At 46.9% G+C, this 17988-nt stretch overlaps 2 protein-coding genes across 4 annotated transcripts in view; both read right to left on the reverse strand.

Moving 5' to 3' along the window:
- Window positions 1-17295, reverse strand: part of Garin1a (golgi associated RAB2 interactor 1A) — a 28193-nt gene extending 10898 nt beyond the window's left edge. Inside the window, exons 1-2 of one of the 3 annotated variants that reach the window (XM_050141666.1) lie at window positions 17190-17295; window positions 2254-2435 (exon numbers count right to left, since the gene is read on the reverse strand). In XM_050141666.1, the coding sequence (XP_049997623.1) occupies window positions 2254-2414 (161 nt within the window). In that variant the 5' untranslated portion in view covers window positions 2415-2435; window positions 17190-17295. Of the gene's footprint in view, window positions 1-2253; window positions 2464-5936; window positions 9169-9192; window positions 10376-17189 lie in introns of those variants that run through there. The other 2 variants (XM_050141667.1, XM_050141668.1) reach the window with 2 other exon arrangements.
- On the reverse strand, window positions 14578-17302 carry Hilpda (hypoxia inducible lipid droplet associated). Its single transcript, XM_050141669.1, has 2 exons — window positions 17190-17302; window positions 14578-15440 (listed from the first exon to the last, which is right to left on the reverse strand). The coding sequence occupies exon 2, from the start codon at window positions 15382-15384 to the stop codon at window positions 15190-15192; it is 195 nt and encodes a 64-aa protein (XP_049997626.1). The 5' UTR covers window positions 15385-15440; window positions 17190-17302; the 3' UTR covers window positions 14578-15189.
- Window positions 17303-17988: the final 686 nt, after the last annotated feature.

Raw genomic sequence — 17988 nt, forward strand, 5'->3', positions numbered from 1 at the left:
TGTAGTCATAGATCTGTAGCTCCACATACTTCAGGGGAAGGATCCTGGGCATGATCAGGAAGTTTGTGTGTCGGCACCTCCCGCGCTGCCTGGAGGGCGCTGGCAGTACAGAGCTCCTGCGCTAAGGGTGGGGACTGACTCCCCTCTGATCATTTGCAGGCTCTCTGTCCCTTAGGAAAGACTCTGCATAACAGTGAGTGTACGCCTAAATTCGTCACCTGGGAACTGAGGGCCTGAGCTACGGGACTTTGTCTCAAAAAATATTAAATAAAAATAATCTGCCCACATCCGCCACCACTACTGTTACTGGTGCATACTGTCTCAGTTCTCATAAAACCCTTTCATGAGGAAAAGAGAAATGTCACTAAATATGCATTTGTAACAGAGGCTTGGAGAAGTTTGGTGAGTGAAAAAAGAGGTGACTCAGAGGATTAAAAAAAAAAGCATTTGCTGTGCAAGCATCAAGGACTGAGTTTGAATCCCCAACACTCATGTTTAAAAGAAAAAAAAAATGAGCCGGGCGGTGGTGGTGCAGGCCTTTAATCCCAGCACTTGGGAGGCAGAGGCAGGCGAATCTCTGTGAGTTCAAGACCAGCCTGGTCTACAAGAGCTAGTTCCAGGACAGGCTCCAAAACCACAGAAAGAAACCCTGTCTCGAAAAACCAAAAAAAAAAAAAAAAAAAAAAAAAAAAGCAGACATTGTCGTGTCTCAAGACTAGATGCCAAAAGAGGTGGATCCTGAGAGGTCACTGCCAGCCAGCCTAGCCAAGGCCGTGAGCCACAGCTTCAGTGAGACCACCTCATGGGAGTACAGCAGAATATGACAGAGCAGGACATCCAACACGTCCTCTGGCCTTGCACTCTGACACAAACATAAACATGCTTGTATATATCCAACATCACACACATATGCACACACACACGCACACATGCATGTATACGCACAGTGAGTTGGGCACAGTGGTCACCCTTGCACTTGGGAGGCTAAGGCAGGAGGATTAGGCGTTTAAAGTCACCCTCAGCTAACTAGTGTGAAGCAAGCATTAGCTACAGGAGACCACGTCTCAACAAACAAAACCTGAATTAAAAATCTCAAGATTTGTTTACACTGAAATCTTTGTAAGAGGGAAATAGAACAAAGATTTCTTAATTTCTAAGCCTTTCCCTCCATCTTTGATTCCTGGAATCAAACAAGTGAGAAATGTGAATGTGTCCTATATATTGAGGTTTTCTGTTCTTTTCTGTGATCCCCTGTCCTCATCTCCCGAGTTCTGGGGTGAAAGGTTTGTATCACTGTGCTCAGGTTATTTAGTGCTGGGGGTCAAACCTAGGGCTTTGCGTGTGCCAGGCATATACTCTGCCAACTGAACTATGGTTTTCCTTTTTCTTTTCTTTAAGGTTTAGTGTGTGTGTGTGTGTGTGTGTGTGTGTGTGTGTACGCCACTTATATGTAGGTATCCTGCAGGTGATTGTAAGCTGTCTGACACAGCTGCTGGGAACTGAACTCAGGACTTCAGGAAGAGCAGCAAGCCCCTTATCCACTGAGTCCTCTCTCCCTCTGCCCCCCTCCACCCTTTTCTGAGACAGGCTCACCATTCTGGGATTTGCGAGATCTTTTTTTCAACCTCAATATCTCATAGCCCTATTTGATGTGAATATCTCTATCTTTGGGCTGGCGAGATGGCTCTGAGGGTGAAGGTGCTGGTTATTAACTCTAATGATATGAGATCGATCCCCAAAACAGGAGAGAAGCAGCTCCTAAAAGTTACACACACACACACACACACACACACACACACACACACACACACACACACAAAAAAGAGAGAGAGAGAGAGAGAGAGAGAGAGAGAGAGAGAGAGAGAGAGAGAGAGAGAGACTGGCAAACTCTTCAACTTCTAGGACAGCCTGGTCTATATCATGAGTTCTAGGCAAGCCAGGGTTACATAGGGAGACCCCATCTAAAACAAACAAACAAAAACAAAAAACAAAAGACCCTGAAAAATAAAATAAAATGAAGCCAAGCTCCTCAGACACTCAGCTGGAAACAGGAGCTGTGCTGCATCCCTGATCTGCAGCTCTGCACTTGCTGCAAAAAAACCACTAAGTAAACCAGCATCACATCAACAGGCGGGTGAACTCTGCGGAGCTTATGAAGGGCACCGCCTTTTCTTCTGATCTGAAGCCCACCTGCACAGTATACATATGCCTGTCAATCATCCCACAGCCCCGTCCCCTCTCTCCAGCCTTTACCTGCTGAGAGTGATGACAGGGGTACCAGGTGTGCTAGAGGTGGAAAACGGCCCGTGAGGCCAGGTGACATTGGCCATTAGAAGGACGTTGGGGAGTGGCAAGGAGGGCACAGAAGAGGTTACCCCGATGATCATAGTAGCAGATTTTTCATAGGCATCCATCCAGTTTCCTTGCTTGGTGACCTGGAAACCAAGCCCAGACACACGGGTCAAAAAGAGAAAGAGCAGACAAGGAGACAAGGGGTGGAAGGACACAGATACTAGACAGAGCCACTTTGGCTTGGTGAGCTAGATGGTTACCTGCCACCGGTCCCTTTCATAGGTCTCCCCAGATATAGTCTGTGGACAGCAACAACCCTGTGTAGTACTGCTTTATGTAGAGAAACACATCTAACTGAAAAGATACACTTGGGAATTGAGGCAGGAGAATCAGCACTTCAAGGTCCTTGGTTTCACGTGGAATTAGAAAGCAGCCTGGGGTACATGAGACCCTGTCTCAAAACAACAAACAGAAAGATGTTTAGTAAGAAAAAAAAGCTGAGTGGCATTGGGTCAAAGAAACCAGCACAGCTTCCTTCCTTCCTTCCTTCCTTCCTTCCTTCCTTCCTTCCTTCCTTCCTTCCTTCCTTCCTTCCTTTTTGGTTTTTTTGAGACAGGGTTTCTCTGTGTAACAGCTCTAGCTGTCCTGGAACTAGCTTTGTAGACCAGGCTGGCCTCGAACTCACAGAGATGGCCTGTCTCTGCCTCCCAAGTACTGGGATTAAAGGCATGCGCCACCACCAGCCGGCTAGCACAGCTTTCTAATGACCTGTAAGGGAAGAAAGTTCTACAGGAGAAAGACAGTAGAGTGGGAAAGCCCCAGGAAGCTCAAGTGGAGGAGGCTGGAGAACTTCCCTCAGACAAGAGAGGGCAGCTTATTGCAGGGCCTCAAACATCAAAAGAACTTCCTCTGCTGCCACACCAACTCCAGTGTCGTCTGTGTGACATGACATATGTCATTATGCCGGACGGGAGCTACGTGTCCCATGGGACTAGGCTTCCTGGAGGTCAATGGCAGACAGCCTGGTATTAGCCACCGCTGAGGCATAGATGGGTTTCTCGATTAGCTGGCTATGCGGGATATGAGCTTTGCACAATGTCTTTTATAATAATGATATTCTCTATATATATACAAGACAAGGATCATTCTCTTCAGAAACAGCTCTGGGATAAGGAAGCACAGTATGGGAAAGTATAAGACTACAGCAGAACCATTGTCATACACAGGGTGTATGATGAGCAAGGGAATAGATGGGTTAATGTTGATGGACAAAGACTGTTATATTATACTTTCGACTTTATGGATAGGCTTGCTAGAGCCCAACCCCCATGATGTCTGCTGCATAAGAAGGTACTAAAAAGTATAGTTCAGCAGGTGCAGAGAACTGATTGGGTATATTTGGTCACTAGATGAAGTAAAGGGTTAGGAAGAGGAAGGGCCATGATAGCGATAATGAGACAGAAACTTTCTGTTCATAAGATGAAACCACTTGCCTGAGGTTTACATTCCCAAGGACAAGATTTCCTCTAAGGATGCTTTATGTCTAACACCTGTTCCTGATAATGTACTTTTCTTAAATATTGCTGATGTGACTAAAAGAAGCTTTCGTACTGTGCCAACCAATGACACATGACCTTCTGATTTGTTCTTTGTTTGAATACTATATAATGAAAACATGAATTCAGTAAAAATCGCAGCAGATTCCAACCACTCTCTTGTGTGTTGTTGTCTGTCTGTCATTCGCCGAACTTGTGCCTTCCTGTTACCAAGACCCTGCTTCTCCCACGGTCTGAGTGGCTCCCCTGAGCCGGTCCTGGCACTGTGCTTCCCATAATACGTGGGGGCAGGGGCAGGGCTGGGGCAGTGAACCACCTGCACAGGGGCATTGGCTCGGCTCGCCCTAGAAGTGCGCAGAAACTGTCACCATTAAGGAGCCATCGGTAACGTGGAGACACCTGTGTGTCCAAGACCAGCGGCCTTCTCCCAGTGTTCTAGTCAGCTCTGGCAACTCTACACCCCACGTGGGAACTGGAGACAAAGAGAAACCCCAAGGAAAGTGGAAATTCGATTCCTACCAGCCTAAGTAATGCTTCAAGAAAAATTAGTTCTGGCCAGGCAGTGGTGCCACATGCTTTCAATCCCAGCACTCAGGAGGCGAGACAGGTGGATCTCTGTGAGTGCAAGGCCAGCCTGGTCTATAGAGCAAGTTCCAGGACAGCCAGGGCTACACAGAGGAACCCTGTCTCAAAAAACAAACAAACAAACAAACAAAAACTAAACAAAACTGATTTTAAAGAGAGAAAAAGAAGTGACATTTCTGAGAGCCCATGCTATGAATAGAATCTGCAGTCCTCACAGAACAGAGGACAGTACCCACTGAGAGTAAGTGCCAATAAATGCTGGAAACCAGTCCTGCTTTGGGGAGACATAGGGTGGCAGTGAGAACAGAGGAGAGAGGAAGAAGTGGATCCAACTGAGGAGTGAATCGTTCTAAGTAAAGGCAGGGTTCTCTTGGGTCACGTCGAGGCCATTCAGAGACACCCAACAGTGCCAATATTAGATCATATAGAGCAAAATAAGAGGACAAGTCCTCTGCCAAGACACCACACAAACAGGGAGGACCAGGAATTGCAAAGGTCTGGCTCCCACATTACTGCTCTCTCACCCCAAGCTTGCTAGCTCGTCTCCCAGGAATACAGGAGTCCACCTGGGGCAGCACAGGAAAACTGGGACCGTGGTGGGAAGTAGCTCATTGCTGTGAGTCTCACATTTAATTCCTAGACCCTCCTGGAAAGGTTCCCACCATCTTCCGTACAGCTCCCTGACTCATTCCGTGGGTCCTGACATCAGAGCTTTGATTCTGCCTAGTCTCTCCACCTTAATTTGGGAACTTCCAAGTCCCTCTGCCTGGTCGTTTCCTTACCAGAACCTCAGCAATACCCACAAAGAGTGGCTGTGGGACCCCTGTTGTCTGGCACACTGTTTTCAACCGCCAAAGTTCAGAGAGAATGCCCTGGGTGTCTGTAATCATGCATTGCTGGTACAAAGGGTCTTGGATAGAGCTTGCTTAGACAGTTACTGCTGATCACGGTTGAATGGAGCTCCTTGTACACCATGAGGCTCCTTTCAGGGCTAAAAAAAAAAAAAACCCAGCTGGACCACGAGGAGTGTTTACCGCTCTTACAGATGATGTGTGGTTTACAATCACCCGCAACTCCAGCTACAGGGGATCTGATGCCCTCTTCTGGCCTCCCAGGGCACTGCACTCATGTGTACAGATAGACGCAATTAAAAATTAAATAATCTTTAAAACAAACAAACAAACAAACCCTTTTTAAAAAGATGCTTAAGTTGAGCTTTAATCACAGCACTCAGGAGGCAGAGGCTAGAGGATCTCTATGCATTTGAGGCCAGCCTGGTCTTCATAGCTCCAGGCCAGCCTAGGCTACACAGTAAGACGTGTCTCTTATGACAAATGAACAGAAAAAAAAAAAACCTTCTTTCTTATACCAAACCACTACTTAACTCTTTGCAGGATGTCTTGCAGGGAGTTCCTCACACGACAGGCACAAAGGGAGGTGACCTTGGGACCTAGCCCCTCTGGTTCCCTCTGGCCTCCCCCACCCTAGGATGCAGGAGGTACCTGGATGAAGGTGCTCTCAAACACCACCGAGTCAGAGAACAAGTTGAACTCTGGAGAACGAATGAGCTGACAGAGAAGGCCATCTTCTACTCCAAGCTCCACTCCAGGGCCCGGGTCTCTGACCACAGGAGGGAGGCCCCTAATTTTATTCATTGGTTCTTAAAAAGAATGGGCTGGGGAACACCTCTGGGGCTCCACACAGACCCAGCCCAACTCCAAGGTGTTGTTGGGACCACTGCTCCCCCCACCTTCCCAGCTCCGGGCCCCCCGCTTGCTTATGGTTGATCATGTCCACCAGAGCTGGGAGGGCCTGTCAGCTCACAATGGCAGCAATGACATCAGGGCATGCGATGGCTAACAACAGAGAGGAGAGAGGAGGACCGGAGGAGGACGCCTGGGATTGTGCACTGACTGCAAACCAGAAGAAAAGTCCCAGATTCTAAACATTCACCCTTACCCCAAGCAGGGGGAGAATGACCTTCCCAAGCATACGCCAAGCCTTTACCAAGACAGCTGGTCAGGCAAACTGGGGATAGGTCTCTGGGAAAGTCATAGGCTTTGATCCTCCCTCATCACTGGAAGCCTCACACAAAAGCTCTTTGTAAGTTCAAATTGTTTACCTAAAGTCAGGCGTTGGGGACCTGCAGGGCTCAGCAGGTAGAAGGGCTTGCAGCCAAGCCTGAGGGTCAGCATCTGATCCCTGAGATCCACAGGACAGAAGGAAAGAACGGAGCCGTCAGGTCGTCCTCTGGCCTCCACATGCAGCTTCGTGCAGACGTTCAAACACACACACACACACATTTAAAAATGTGATGGGAAACAAAAGCCAGGCCCTGATCTGCCCAGGATAATGGAAGGGTGGGAGAAAGGGAATAAATTTTCTTTACATCTTATGGGGAAAATGAGATTTAAAAAAATAACAACCAGGCTGTTACTTGTTTATAAAGTGTGAACAAAGGGGGAAGCAACGACTTGACGGTGTGTCTGTTGAAGCCAGCTCAGAATGGGCCACCCAAAGGACTGGCTGGGACATGTGCTCCTGCAGTGCCAGGTACTTGGGAGGCTGAGGCAAGAGGAGTGCTCCAACCCAGGGGTTTGAGGCCGGCTTAGATCCCATTCAGAAAACTTTAATGAAATATACAGACCATTTCACGAATCTGTCAGGGCCCATACTGGTCTCTTTCTTTTCAACCATATTGCTGAAGTAAACCCCAGAAAAACTTTTTTGGGGTGACATGGATTTCAAAGTATTTCATAAATAAACACCTTTCCTTTTCTTTTCATGATGTTATTGGCACAGGCTCTGACTATACAGCCCTGGCTGCCCTGGAATTGAGTGTGTAGATCAGGCTGGCTTCAGACTCAAAGAGCCGCCTACCTCTGCCTCCCAAATGCTTGGACTAAAGGCATATGCCACCACACATGGACAATAAACACATTTTAAAATAATGCATCATCAAAGAAATTGTAAAATGTCTAGACTGGGTGTATTAGGAATTAATAAAATGAAAACAACTTGTCCAAAAAGATGAGTTTTAGCAGTTGATTGCGGAGTGGTAACTCACTCCTGTAATCTCAGCACCTAGGAAGCTGAGACAGGAGGATTGCCATGAGTCTGTGGCCAGCCTGGGTTGCCTATTTGAGGACAGCTTGTACTACAGAGGGAGGCTCGGTCTCAGAACGAAAACCAAGCCAGACAGGCAGCACTCAGTGTACCTGAGCTCCATTCAGCCAACAGAACGTGCTCTGAAAGTTCACATGCACTCAGGGTGAGGCGGGTACCGTGTTACAGACCCAAAAGAGGTCATGGTACCACACATCAGCCCTTCTCTCTTTTCTCGCTCTCCAGCCTGGCACACCTAGGCCCTCTCCTTTCCGCTCCTAGAACAAACTACCCCTTTCTGCAACAGAAAGAAAAGAGAAGGAACCGCTACTAGTCATGAAGAGACACACAATTCCTTATTAACCACAGGAAAAGAAACCTACCACATTCGTGGATTCAGTTTCAAGATGCTTACAACACACACACACCACATAAATTTTATATCTCCATAAAGCTAAAGTGACCATCATGTTTATCTCTTTTCATCACTAAGGTAAGATTTGTTCATGTAATGAATATTTATTGAGCACCTACTATGTGCTAGACAGTATTCTGGATGCTTGGGATACTTCAATTAACAAGAACTATTTTTTTCCTCCGGTACTGAGGACTATACTTGCACTTGCGCGGTGAGTATTCGACCACAGAGGCAGACTCTTTCCATTTATTTACTTCCATTTCTGTTTGTTTAAGATAGTCTCTTAGCTTTGGCTAGAATGACATTTTTAAAATGGAGACAATGGGGCCGTGGGACACATAGGAGGTGAGGGCCACATGGGACAAGAGACTATTGGGAGTTGAAGGGCAAATCTCTTGGTCAACGTTTTTCTAGTAACAAAAGTTGCTCTTGAATACCCATAGGCAATAGAGTGAAGTTGTTTTCTATCCAACCTTGGTAAGGGCCCACAGAAGTGGATCCGTTCCGCCTTGACTAAAGTTTCAGCCATTCTTGTTCTTTCCAGGTTATTGACAAGAGAGTTAACTTAAGACTGGCTACTAACAAAGATATGCAGGCCTAGGGTGTGGTTACTTGGTGTTTGGGTATTAAAATGGTAATCACTTTGTTTTTTTTTTTTTTTTTTTGTATCCTGATTTCTTAATAAAAGTCTTTTGCTTTCTTCAAAAAAAAAAAAAAAAAAAAAGATAGTGTCTTACTGTGTAGCCTTAGCGGTCCTAGAATTCGCTATGTAGACCAGGCCGGCTTCAAACTCATGGAGATCTGCCTGCCTCTGCTGAATGCTGGGATTAAAGATGTACACCACTACTTCTGGTCACAAAAGCTTTTTGCAGTGGGATTCAGAGAAAAATTATATAGATAGATAGAGTGCTGGAAGGTTCTATAGAAATAAAAGAACTAAACCAGGTGGTGGTGGTGCACGCCTTTAATCCCAGCACTTGGGAGGCAGAGGCAGGTGGGTCTCTGTGAGTTCAAGGCGGCGCCTTTGTTGCAATAAAAACTCTTATGACCCAACTTCAGCCATCTTTTTTCCCATTTCTTTCCCTATCTTCCTTTCTTTGCCCCTTTCTTTTATTCCTTTCTTTGGTTTTGAGTGTGCGACACGTGAGTGTATCTGTGTGTTTTCCTATGTGGGGTGTAGCCGTGAGCATGGCATCTGTGGAGCTCAGAGGCCAGCCCTCAGGTGTCGGCCCTTACCTTTCGCCTTGAGACCAGGTCTCTGTGCACTATGTGCCCCAGGTCAGGTAGGCCAGCAAGCTTCTTTCAGCTCTCCTGGGCCTCGGCATCACAGAAGCTCCCGCTACTCCTGCTATGGGCGTTTATATGTGCTCTGGAATCAGAATTTAGGTTGTCAGCTTGCCAGGTCAAGCATGACACTGAGCTTATTTGAACTGTCTATTCATAGCTAGCCTCGTGCTCTTCTAAAGGTTGAAGTTTTACAGAACTGATAAGATTAATTTGAAAATGTTTTTTTCCTTCTTCCTTCTACTCCCATCCCTATTGAATATGGTACAAGAATCCCTTTCTCCTCAGCATCCACTAGATGGCAATAGAGCCCAGACCGCCGGTTAACATTTAAAACTAGAGTTTCCTGTGCCTTGGCCCCTCGCCACATCTTTGCTCACGTGTTCATACCGCTGAGACGTACTTCCCAAACTCAGCAGGCCCCCAGCTCTCTTCATTTTAGCTGGTCTCAGTGCACGCTACTCAAGATGCGGCAGAGGCGCTGGGATCACAATTTACGACTTACCTGAACTACATAGACAAGGCTGCCTTGTGAGATGGTTCTCTCCCCACATGGTGCACACAAGCACACACACACACACACACACACACCACACACAGGGCCGGGGACGGTGGGGGGGGGGGGCTTCCACGCTGGGAATCAGTTCTTACCTGTTCCAATCTACTCAGAATTAGGCAGAATTAGGTCTATGACCTCGTTCAACCACCAGGGGTCAGGAGTGAGCTTCTAGGCAGGAGTGGTAGAGTTCACTTGTAATCTCAGCGCAGGAGGCTGAGGGAAGATTGCTGTGCGTTTGAGACCATTCTGGACCCCACAGTGAGAGTGTCTCAAAACAAACAAAGGAATGCAGGAATATTTGGAGACTACAATGACTACCACTAGTAGCCTTCCTGGTAGGCAGGCCATTACCGAACTCACATCTCTCCTGCAGATAAGACACCCTTACTTTTTGGTTTGGTTTGTTTTTATTGAACTATACATTTTTTTTTCTCCACTCCCCTCCCTTCCTCCGAGTAGGGTCCTCAGCACTGAAAAAAAGAATAGCTTTTGTTAATTGGCTCCAGGCTCCTGCCACGAGCTTCTGCCATGGCTTCCTTCAATGGTGGACTGCCAGCTGTCCTTTCTCCCTAAGTTGCTTTTGGTTATGGTCTTTATCACAGTAATAGAAAGGAAGTTAGGACACTAGGAAACACTCTGCTGGCTGAGTTACATGCCTAGGCCCTAACTTCTCTCCTTTTTTTATTACTTTTTTTTTACTTTTGTTTTTTTTTAATATTTATTTATTTATTTACTATATATACAATATTCTGCCTGTGTATATGCCTGAAGGCCAGAAGAGGGCACTAGATGGTTGTGAGCCACCATGTGGTTGCTGGGAATTGAACTCAGGACCTTTGGAAGAGCAGGCAATGCTCTTAACCTCTGAGCCATCTCTCCAGCCCTTTTATTACTTTTGTTGAGCTACACTTTTTTCTCCACTCCCTTTCTTTCCTATCCCCTTCTGCCCTCTCCTGTGACCCCCCAGGCTTCTAATTTATTCAGCAGATCCTGTCTTTTTCACCTCCCTTTGTAGATTTTCTTTGTTGTCTTGGTTCCCTGGGGTTGTGGCCTGTAGGCTGCGTTTTCTTTATGTCTGAAAGTCACTTATGAGCAAATACATATTATATTTGTCTTTCTGGGTCTGAGTTACCTCACTCAATATGATCCATCCATTTGCCTGTAAATTCCAAGATGTCATTATTTTTTACCTCTGTGTAGTACTCCATTGTGTAAATGTACTACGTTTTCTTTATCCATTCTTCAGTTGAGGGGCATCTAGGTTGTTTCCAGGTTCTGGCTATTACAAATATTGCTGCTGTGAACATAGTTGAGCACATGTCCTTGTAGTATGAGTGAGTGTTTTTTGGATTTATACCCAACAGCGGTATTGCTGGGTCTTGAGGTAGGCCTATTTTCTAATTTTCTGAGAAATCACCATACTGATTTCCAAAGCAGTTGTACAAGTTTGCACTTTCACCAACAATGGATGAGCGTTTCCCTTACCCCACAACCTCTCCAGGATTGGCTGTCATCAGTGTTTTTGATCTTGGCCATTCTGACAGGTGTAAGATGGAATCTCAAAGTTGTTTTAATTTGCATTTCTCTGACAGCTCAGGATGTTGAGCATTTCCCTAAGTAAGACACCCTTATTCTTCCCTCAATGGAAAAAAATAAAATAACATTTTTACTTACAATTCAAACTTAAGTTCTAAGTGGGGCTCAAGTTTCTCTGCCAGTATGGCTGAGCTATCTGGGTGCCACGTTTCCACAGATCTAACACATGGTAACAGGAGGAGGCCCAGCTGACAGCAGTCAGGCAGATGAGGAGGAGTGGGGGTGGGGCACATGGGGGTGGGGCACATGGGGGTGGGGCACATGGGGTCGGGCACAACAGCCTGAGACTGCGTACTACCAACCAGCCAGAGTGGTGTGGGCACCTCCCTCCGGAGGAAGGGGGAGCACTGTTTAGGAAACTGTTTCCTTTCAGGAGCCCAGGTCTTGCTACAATATAACCTAATATGTCCTTGACTGATACAAAAATTGAAATTAGCTGGGCATAGTGATTCAGACCTGTAATCCCACCAATTAGGAGACTATGGCAGGGGGGTTGCCAAGAGTTCAAAGTCAGTACAGATTATACAGCAAAACCCTGTCTCTAAATTAGTGTGCACACAAAGCCAACAAACACGGATATGTGTGACAGTAGCTTACATGGAGGACACGTGCGTGCCACCATGCTGGGTTTCCAGTCATATTTTTTACTTGTACAACTATTAATTTATTGGGGGGGCATATTTGTGAACATCAAAGAACAATTTACAGGAGTGGGTTCTCACCTTCCACCATGTGGGTCCTGGGGGTCAAATTCAGGTCATCAGGCTAGGCGGCAAGAACTTTTACCCACCGAGCTATCTTGCCAGACCTCCAATAAATTTTTTTTCATTTACATTTCTTTTTGTGTGAGTTGGGGGGAGGGTGGAGAGATGCCAGCACGCTACAGTGTATGTGTAGACTTCAGAGGACAACCTGTGGGAATCAGTTCTCTCTCTCCACTCTGTAGGTTTCAGAGATCAAACTCAGGTCATCCTACATCTTGACGAGTGTTTTACCTGCTAAGACCTCCCACCATCCCTCCAAACACAATGACAGAACTGCACTAATGAAGTCAACTGTAACCTCATCAGTGTCAAGACTAGCTTACCATATGCCCAGAGCAGATGTGACAACATATTTAAACCCCAGCAATTAAATCACAAGTTTGAGGTCATTCTGGGCTGCACAGCAAGACCCAATAAAGAAATCGCTTCTTGAACCTTTGGCTAAGAAAAATGCACTATGTACCTAGAATGGGGAGTTGGCAATACACTGACTACCACACAGCATAGATAAAATGAATCCCTATGCCGGGTTTATCAGTCAGTTGCATTAAAAGCACCTAGAAAGCAGGGCTGGTTGAACAGGATGCTGTGTTCCATTCCTTTCTTGGGGCAAAAGGAAATCAAATTCATAAAATAGTGTCCGTACAGAGATGAGAAAAGATGAAGTAGCCTGAGGCAAAGTGAACACTTCCACCATCAGCACGTGGGATGGAGCGGCGGAATGGGGGAAGGAACCCTCTCTTCCTGTCACTGTGCCACACGCCTTTAACCCCAGCACTTGAGGCAGATGGGGCTCTGTGAATGAGAAGAGTCTGGGTCCCTTCGTGAGCTCTCACGGCACAGACTGAACACGGGCACTTGCAGACAGTAGCTGACGTAAGTTGACAGCAGAGTTAAACAGCCACACGGGTGAATAAGATAATGAAGAAGCCAGGCGGTGGTGGCGCACGCCTTTAATCCCAGCACTCGGGAGGCAGAGGCAGGCGGATCTCTGTGAGTTCGAGGCCAGCGTGGTCTAGAAGAGCTAGTTCCAGGACAGGAACCAAAAAACTACGGAGAAACCCTGTCTTGAAAAATAAAAAATAAATAAAATAAATAAAAAAAGATAATGAAGAGAACAGAATAGCCAAGAACTGCAGGAATGCTCGTCTGCTTTTAGACTCAAGGAAAGGCTAGGACAGGGCATTTTTCTTAGAGATGGATCAGTCCCAAGAAGACCAAATGGTCCTTGGGGGAATTAATGCAACAACTTTGCCTTGAAGACAAGTCTCTTACATAAAATGGCATACCATCTACAGAGGAGCCAAGTATATCCTAACACAGGCTTACCTCTGAGTTACTTATAGTACCTAACATGATATAAAAGTACTATATTGCTGCTCTATTTTATTGTTTAGGGAAAAGTGAAAAATGTCTTATCATGGACAAAAATAGTTCATCATGGGCATAATTTAAAAAAATATTTTGGGGGCTGGAAAGATGGCTCAGCAGTTAAGGGTACTGACTGCTCTTCCAGAAAACCATGTTCAAAATCCCAGCACCCACATGCAACTCAACACTGTCTGTAACCCCAAGATCTAACACTCACAAAGACAGACCTGCAGGCAAAATACAAATGTATATAAAATAAAAGTAAATCAATATAAAAAATATTTCCAGGGCTGATTTGGTTTCAGTGATATAGTGCGTATCTTGTATGTACAGAGCCCTGCGTTCAATCCTGAGCACTAATAATCAAAAGTTCAACCGACAACTGTTGAGTCCCTGCAGGTGGTTACGAAGGACCAATTGTGATAGCCTATGCTCATATACCTAACTGGCTGATACAGGGCAAACCTGAAAGGCCCTGTCCCCAAGTAAGTTTAAACAATTTTTTTTTTGTTTGTTTGTGCTCCGTCTTGCTACGCAGCCTTGGCTGTCCTTGGAACTTTTGGCAATCCTCCTGCCTCAGCTTCCTAAGTGCTGAGGATCACAGGCATATACTACCATGCTCAGTTCCTAAACACAGCTCTGAGCACTTCCCTGCTCCTAAATTTGAAAACACTAAGTATAAGCCATCCATCCCATCATTTAGAAGATGAGGCAGGGAGATAAGAAGATCAAGACTAGCCTTAGCTACAGGAGATGATCTCAAAAATAAAAACGGCCAGGCGTGGTCGTGGTGCACACCTTTAATCCTGGCACTAAGGAGGCAGAAGCAGACATCTGTGAGGACAGCCTGGTCTACAAAGGGATCTCCAGGATAGCCAGGGCTGCACAGTGAGACCTCACCTCATAAACAGATAGACAGATAGACGATAGATAGATAGATAGATAGATAGATAGATAGATAGATAGATAAGGTTTACTTGAAGATCTAGGATTTAAACTTTTCCTTACTAATTTCCAGGGCAGACATGTCAACATACACACAGTGGAAACAGATATAGTCACATTTATTGCATTAGAAAAATTCATGTAAGCCACACAGTGGCTGGATCTCCCACACCCTGAGCGGGTCTGATCACCCCACAGCCCTCTTTAGACACTATTTACAAATGCATGCGGACTACATAGGAGGAAGAACTTAATATACAACTGAGACGTGGACGCTGGCTATTCCAACCTCTCTCGCTTTATAGCCAGCCTATAATCCCTTAACTGCTGTCCAAACAGCTTCATGGAAGAGACTCAGTATCAAACCAACCAGAAGATACTTAGGTCCAAAGAGTCCTTCAGGACAGAGGGCTAAAAGAACCTGACTCTCCCAACAGCTGAAGCTGGTACACCTTCATCTGAGAGCAACACTGCAGAGGACAGCAGAGCATTCGGCAAGCGTCGGGAGAGTGAGATTCCACCGCACAGCCGGCCGGACAACCCACTCACACTTCTACATTAAATAGGCCCCTTTCCAGGGTAAGGAACATCCAAAAAAGGCCCTTCCAGGCCCAGTAACAGTTCTTTGGAGACACCGGTGCTGCTGCTTCGGAAATGGAACACTTGGCTGGACATGCTGAAGTTAGCGTGCCAAAGTCCGGCTGAAGCTTGGTTTTATTGTACTCCTCCAGATGGATGGTCTGGAAGGCCTTTGGGAGGCTCTGTGTTGGCTAGCTGACCTCTGGTGATCCAGGGGCTCCCAGGCACTGGACTCTCCAGTAAGCCCTCGACTGACTCCATCAGTCTAACAAAGATGGATAGCAGGGTCAACACGACCCCCAGCAGATAGAGGTTCAACATGTACTTCATGGCCGCAATGCCCAGCTCCTTTGCAGGGGAGGAGAGCTGCCTTCTGCCTCTAGATCCTGTGAAGAGAGAGGATGAGTCCATGTGTATACATCCTTCAACCCTTGTTTGCACTGGAGCAACAAAGGCCCTGCCAGCCAGGGAGCAGGGAGCCTGCATGTTTGCTTACAGCAGCGTCTCCAAGTATATTTGCACTACAAACGCCACGGCTGAAGAACAAATCACACTCTGGAATATTTTCAAGAACACTGTATAGAACTGCTTGTCTGTCCTTCTCACTCCCTCCAGAAGCCTGCTATGTAGCCCAGGCTAGCCTCATACTTGAAGCAATCCTCTTGTCTGTGCTGGGATAACAGGTACAGTCCAGGCATCCAGCTACCTTTACTTCTCTTGAAGACCATTCCTACCAAGAGCAACGTACAAACCTTAACAGTGCCGGTACTTACCTTTATATAAGGGACAGATGGACATATAAGAAAATCATGCTGGAGAGACGGGGCTCCGCCATTAGCACTGGCCCATCTTTTTCTTTTTCTTTTTTTTCTTTTTTTTTTTTAATTTTCAAGACAGGGTTTCTCTGTAGCTTTGGAGCCTGTCCTGGAACTAGCTCTTGTAGACCAGGCTGGCCTCGAACTCAGAGATTCGCCTGCCTCTGCCTCCCGGGTGCTGGGATTAAAGGCGTGCGCCACCACTGCCCAGCAACACTGGCCCATCTTGCAGAGGACTGGGGTTCGATCCCAGCACCCACATAGCAGCTCACAATCATCTGTAACTCCAGGCCCAGGGAATCTGACACCATCTCTGGGCTCTACAGGCATCATACACCCATGATGCATAACAAACATGAAGCCAAACACGGAGGCAAAATGCCCATACATAATATACAAAAGAAAATGCTAGATGTGACCAGTGGTGCATGCCTGGGGCTACACAGTGAGTTAAAACCTAGCCTGGGCGCCGGGTGGTGGTGGCACACGCCTTTAACCCCAGCACTCTGGAAGCAGAGGCAGTCGGATCTCTAAAGCCAACCTGGTCTACAGAGAGAATTCTAAAGAGAAACACTGTCTTGGGAAAATAAAAAAGAGGCTCAAACTATAACTCAAGTGGTATAGAGAGCTTTCCCAGGAAGTTGGAGTACCACAAGAATAAAAAGAATATGCCCTAAATAAGGCAACCTGTATAGTTAGTCTCTTCTGAATCACACATTTGATTATAAACTTCTTGAACGTCACAATAAATATAAATGATAAGGGTGGCAAAGGCCTGTAATCCCAGCTGTGAAGGAGGCTGAGGCAGAAGGAATGCATGTTTAAGGTCTGCCCCAGCTACAGAGAGAATCAGAAGCTACTGTCGAGAAGCCTTGTCTCAAGTAAACCCTAAGAGCTGGCAACATAGCCAGCGGTATAAGCCTTAGCATACGCGAAATTCTAAACAGCAATCACAAAATAACTGAAAATTAAATCAAGTTCATTTGTCCAAGCATACTTAAATGCTTTCCAGTAGCTTAGGCATTCTGGAAGGCACTCTGGGCCACGCGATCGTCCTACAGACAAGAACACAGCCTTCCGAGGGGCAGTGACGACACAACACTCGTAATACATAATACATTAGAAAGGGGAAAATAAGGGTGTTTGGGGCTCACATGATGGGCGAGCATTGGTGGCTCAAGGGGTTCATAGATTGGACCAGGCCAAGAGAGCCTAGGGACGCTCTGGAGGCACAGTCCTGAAGAGAGCCCAGGCAGCCTGATCGATGGGACAAGGGATCCAGGACTCGGCCTCCGGTCTGGAGGGTCCTGGGCTAGTTACCTCAAGAGGAAGAGTCAGGAGACGGCTGCTCGCTGTCACAGCAGGTCGTGCAGGCGCGAAGAGGAAGATCCTTGGAGTAGCAGCGTGGAAGCTCCAAGAAGGCACAGCTCGGGCTACGAATAAGTAGCAAAGAGAAAACGACGCCTCGAGGCCCCGCCCACCAATGGCCGAGGTCCCGCCCTCGGGGCCGCGCGTGCGTACCGAAGCCGCACGCACGCTTCTCGGGGGCACGTCCGCTGCTCGCCCAGCCCCTGCCTCGGCTGGGCGGGTCGTCGCGAAGGCCGCAGAGAGTCGCGGCAAGCACGCGGCTTGTGGTTGACTCACTGCTGTCCGGAATGGGTCTGGCGTGAGGATCAACCCGGCCGGCCTTCTAGAAAACCAGAAGCCAAAGGGCGCCTTCACGCCGCTCTCCTCATCACCATACTTGGAAGTGACACCACTTGGGGGCGTGTAGAGAGTGAAGGCCCGGCAGGGGTTCTTTTTTTAAAGCTGGTTCTTACCTGGTAGCCCGGGCTGGCCTCGAATCCTCCCGAGTGAAAGTGAAATAGTCTCCTGGCGTTAAGGCGTTTGGACAAATAACTTTGCCCTCAGTGGATCCGGTCCCCAGTGAGGGCATTGACTCCTAGATGCTTGTTTTCATTCATTTAAAATAAACGACTTTCTTTAAAAGGTGCCTTCAGCTTGAACTAGAGAGGGAGGAAGTCATGGTCCAGGTTTCAGTCCTGGAAACTGATCTATCTGCCTTACTTACCCGCCAGCCCCGACCAAGACAATGCAGACATTTATTTGGTCTCCAAAG

Source organism: Alexandromys fortis, unplaced genomic scaffold (genome assembly GCF_014885135.2).
Source record: "Alexandromys fortis isolate MF-2015 unplaced genomic scaffold, M_Fortis_MF-2015_v1.1 scaffold_44, whole genome shotgun sequence".
NCBI lineage: Eukaryota > Metazoa > Chordata > Mammalia > Rodentia > Cricetidae > Alexandromys > Alexandromys fortis.

Excerpts from the sequence above, each read along its gene's own strand:
- Hilpda (XM_050141669.1), bottom strand. The coding sequence starts at position 15,384 with ATGAAGTACATGTTGAACCTCTATCTGCTGGGGGTCGTGTTGACCCTG.